The sequence below is a fragment of the Austrofundulus limnaeus genome, unplaced genomic scaffold (assembly GCF_001266775.1).
Source record: "Austrofundulus limnaeus strain Quisiro unplaced genomic scaffold, Austrofundulus_limnaeus-1.0 Scaffold126, whole genome shotgun sequence".
NCBI lineage: Eukaryota > Metazoa > Chordata > Actinopteri > Cyprinodontiformes > Rivulidae > Austrofundulus > Austrofundulus limnaeus.
The window spans coordinates 1,146,509-1,150,615 of NW_013952528.1; the positions used below are offsets into that span (position 1 = coordinate 1,146,509).

Below are 4,107 nucleotides of genomic sequence, written 5' to 3' on the forward strand. Positions count from 1 at the left end.
TTTACAGTCTTTATTTTAAAGTTAAAATATATGTTTATTAAATAAAGTCTAATCTTACAACTAATCATGGATCCCTTTTAAACATACAGTAGGTTGTTAAATATCTTGTAATTTGTATGTAATAAATTGTTACTGTGTTCAAACATGAATGAATCCTGGGTTTATTTTAAAACAACCACAATGAGGTTATTTCCTTTGCGCTGTTTTCTCTGCTTCAGGCTCTGGATTCTTTGAGCAAACTGCTGAAAGCCTTGAGTATCCTGGAGAAGTACGGCTGCAACCTGACCAGTCCCACCAGGCCCAGGTTCTGGAGGAGCGTCAAGCACAACAACCCTGTCTTCAGAACCACCGTGGACGCCATCAAGGTGAGGATAAGACCAACAGGGTGTAAGTTTAGCTTTGGATAGATTATATTTAGAACTAACATTTGATGCTTCAGTTCAGAAAAAAAAATCCGTGTCGGGGTTTTCCTCCACAGGGGGGTCGCCAGGTGTTGCATCTGTACGGTTACACCAGCCAGCAGATCGATGGCCTCAGTTTTCCCGAAAATGTCACCGAGCCGGAATCTGAAAAGGTGGCCGCGGTGACGCTGGAGGTGATGACGCTGCGCTCAGAGGTGGACATGCTGCTGAAGGTTGGTTTTAGCTGCTGAAGGTTGGTTTTAGCTGCTGAAGGTTGGTTTTAGCTGCTGAAGGTTGGTTTTAGCTGATGAAGGTTGGTTTTAGCTGATGAAGGTTGGTTTTAGCTGATGAATGTCTGCGTGCAGCTGTTCCTGTGCGAGCCATTAAGCACAGTCCATTTTCCTTTATTTCTGTACATTCAGGGCACCCATCCTCACCCCGAATTCTTCAAAGACATCATCCCATTTCTCATCCAGGTGTGTACACATTTCCACCAGCTGTATATTTAGGAAAAACATTTGTCGTCAAAAAAAAAACTGTTTTCGGTTGTAGAAAAAAAATATGTGGAATTTTTTTGTTGAGCCATAAATGACATAAATCTGGTTTTCTCACAGGTCACACATTATTATATATATATATTTTAATATTAAAACAACTACATTGCTTTTATAAGGGTTTATTTTTACATATAAAAGTCAAACGTAGATCATATAAAGTTAGCTGTTTAACAGTGTTAATGCAAACAAATGTAGCTTTCTACTTRTTTTAACTCTAAATTCTCATCTTGCCACATGGAAAGTTGTTTAGCTGTTTGTTTTTGTTTCCCTTTTCAGAACAAGTCATCTGACTCTATGGCAAATTTGCCTGCAGACAAGGGTCAGGGAGACAAAGCCCATGTTCCTCCTACGCCTTCACCTAAACCGGCTCCGATGCCGAGAACAAATCCTCCAAAACCTGCAACAGGTAAGTTGCTAACAAACTACAATAATGCATCAGCCAGTATTTAGAAATACTAGGAAGAGACAGTTTTTTAGCAGAAAATGCAACATTCAGTGTAAAGACTTGAAAACTGACTAGTCACTGTTCGAGTCAGAATACAAGCTGCTTCATTTTGAATGAGCTGTAACTGTTTCATGTTGGGAGAGCCCAGTTAGTTCACTATAATCCAGTCTACTGGATATAAATACATGAATAAATTTCTCCTGCTCATCGTTTTGGGGTTTAAACCCACTAAGTTATGATTAATCTCTTGCTAATTGTTTTTATGGGCTGRTGAACTTCTTGAAATGGGTGACGATTTGAATTTGTAATCAGTTAAGGTAAATATACACAGTAACGTTGACTTTTTCTTCTGCCTTCAGTTTCCCCATCAGTGAGCGTGTGTAGTCTGTGTGGTGGCGCTTCATCTTTTGTCTGTCCGACTTGTCCAAACCAACATTTCTGCGAYGCGTGTGACGACCTCTTCCACCGCCACCCGTCCAGAGCCGATCACAAGAGAGACAAAATACACAAACCCAAACAGGGTACAACACATAGCTCCAAAAATGTTTATTTTATGTTTTCTTTTGGTCCTGAGCTTGTCCACTCTCTGAATCTTCTGTGTTGTTTTAGAGACCTGCACCATCTGTGGCATTGCTGCTGTCCACGCTCAGTGCCCCACCTGCATCCAAAAGTTGTGTTTGAACTGCGACCGACTCTTCCACTCTCACCCCGACCGCAAAGGCCACAGCAGGACCGTTCTCACCCCGACAGGCGCTAAAGCCTCCAGGTGAGAAGAATAAAACTCGTCCGCAGTTGAGACTGGACCAGAGTTATAAAACCTGTTATTTTTCACTCCTCCTTTTTCCAGCCTGTCTCAGGCATCATGGGACTGCTCTCACTGCACTACGGTGAACGAGATGCGAGCTGTTCTCTGCACGACTTGTGAGCGTCCTCGACTCGCCACGGCTGCATCCACAGTCCCAGAGTTGGTTCCCACGTCACCAAATTCAGGTCAGAGTTCCTGRAACTGAGTTTTAACACCGTCTAAAAATAACTGCTATGTGTGGAAAATGAAACAAACTAAAGTGTTTTTAAAAACAGATTTAAGTGTGCACAGATGTGTTTTTTAATGCATTGAAAACAGTTTTTTTTTTTTGTGTGTGTGATTATTCACTGAGCTGTGTGCTTTAACCCATCAGAGTGGCAGTGCAAGAGCTGCACGGTGTTGAATCAGGGCAGCAGCATCCTCTGCAAGGTCTGTGAGCGCCCCCGCCTGGCCACTCGCCCACCTGTAGCCTCCAGTCCAGGATCTGTGTCGGACTCTGGAGAAAAGGTCCGTCTCACCACTCATAATAAAACTTCATCTTCTCAGTATTTACCAAATATTCTTGATKAATGAAAGACTGAACTGAAAATGGTTATTTTTTTTATTGTAGTGTTCAGTTTGGAGAAAATTCTCCCACTGGCATCTTAAAACAAAGTAATTCTTATTCTGTCAGGGAAGATATTCTGCATGTCTGKAGCAACACAAAACAAAGTAATCATACATAGAACTTAATTAAACCAATACAATTATAAAAACGTGCTGTTTTGAAGTTACTTTTGKATCATATTTTGTTGCAAAACAAATGAGAAGGTCACGCATAAAGGATACAGAAACAGAATTATTAAATTTTCTAGTGACTGAGGAGGAAAATGTTTCTTGTCTGATTCACCCTGAGGTAGTTCCTCATTAGTGTGTCCAACCTTTCTACATGTAGTCAAGAAAACCCTTTTATGTTATGGTTTGAATCCTCTTTTTGATAGTTTTTGAAAATAATTTGTTTAGTTGGTCAAACTAAAACTCACAAAGGAGAAACCYAAAATCAGTAATTATTTAAGGAACTTGTGGTTTATGACGCTCACTGTAAATGTCACTAAAATTTAAACATCTCAGCATTTTAATCCATCCCTACTTTGACTGAGAGTCTCTGCCACAYATTCACAATTTAATTACTGGTCAAATTATATACATTATTATGGATGTAAAATAAGCTGTATGGTTATAGATAGATGAGCTATTATTTATTATGACTTTTCTTCTGGGCCCTCCACCTAGTCAGGCCARCCTGCTGAGATTAAGGAGAAAATGTCAGCTGGGTTGGTTTGGTCTGATTTTTCTGGAAGGAATGAAACAGTTTTTCTACCACTGAATAATGTTTTTTTTAAGTCAACCAGAGAAAATTTCTGTTTTTTGGAATTAAAGTCAAATCTTTTTTTTTAAACTGGAAAACCTCTTCAAGTGCTATTTTTTATTTAGAGCATCGACAGCCTCCACCTCGGGAACTATTCTGACATTTGTTGAGTTGATTTTAAAGCAGYAGTAACCAGAAGAGACAGAGAACAGCTTCTAAACTAAAATACCTGTTTTTGTTGGTTTTATAAAGGGACTTATTCAGAACCTCCAGAGCCTTTCACAAAGACTGACTCTAACCTTTAACTGAGTCCTTTTAAGCAAAACATAATTGTAAAGCTCATGTGATGAGAAGAATTTATAACTCTGCTTCTGGTTCATGCAGACGACAAACCACCAATGATTATTTTAGATAAAATAGTTTTATGGAGCATGAAAGCTTTTTTTAATCATTTTCAAACTATGCCAGTATTCTCAATATCTATCTATCTATCTATCTATCATCTATCTATCTATCTATCTATCTATCTATCTATCTATCTATCTATCTAT

At 39.2% G+C, this 4,107-nt stretch overlaps 1 protein-coding gene across 1 annotated transcript in view; it reads left to right on the top strand.

Annotated features, from left to right (window-relative positions):
- LOC106522307 (E3 ubiquitin-protein ligase RNF31) overlaps positions 1–4,107 on the top strand; it is a gene marked incomplete in the record, with an annotated part of 26,070 nt that overhangs the window by 3,156 nt on the left and 18,807 nt on the right. Inside the window, 8 exon segments of the mRNA XM_014015282.1 lie at positions 219–365; positions 479–634; positions 824–877; positions 1,235–1,364; positions 1,763–1,924; positions 2,013–2,169; positions 2,251–2,393; positions 2,582–2,715. Of these exon segments, the coding sequence (XP_013870736.1) occupies positions 219–365; positions 479–634; positions 824–877; positions 1,235–1,364; positions 1,763–1,924; positions 2,013–2,169; positions 2,251–2,393; positions 2,582–2,715 (1,083 nt within the window).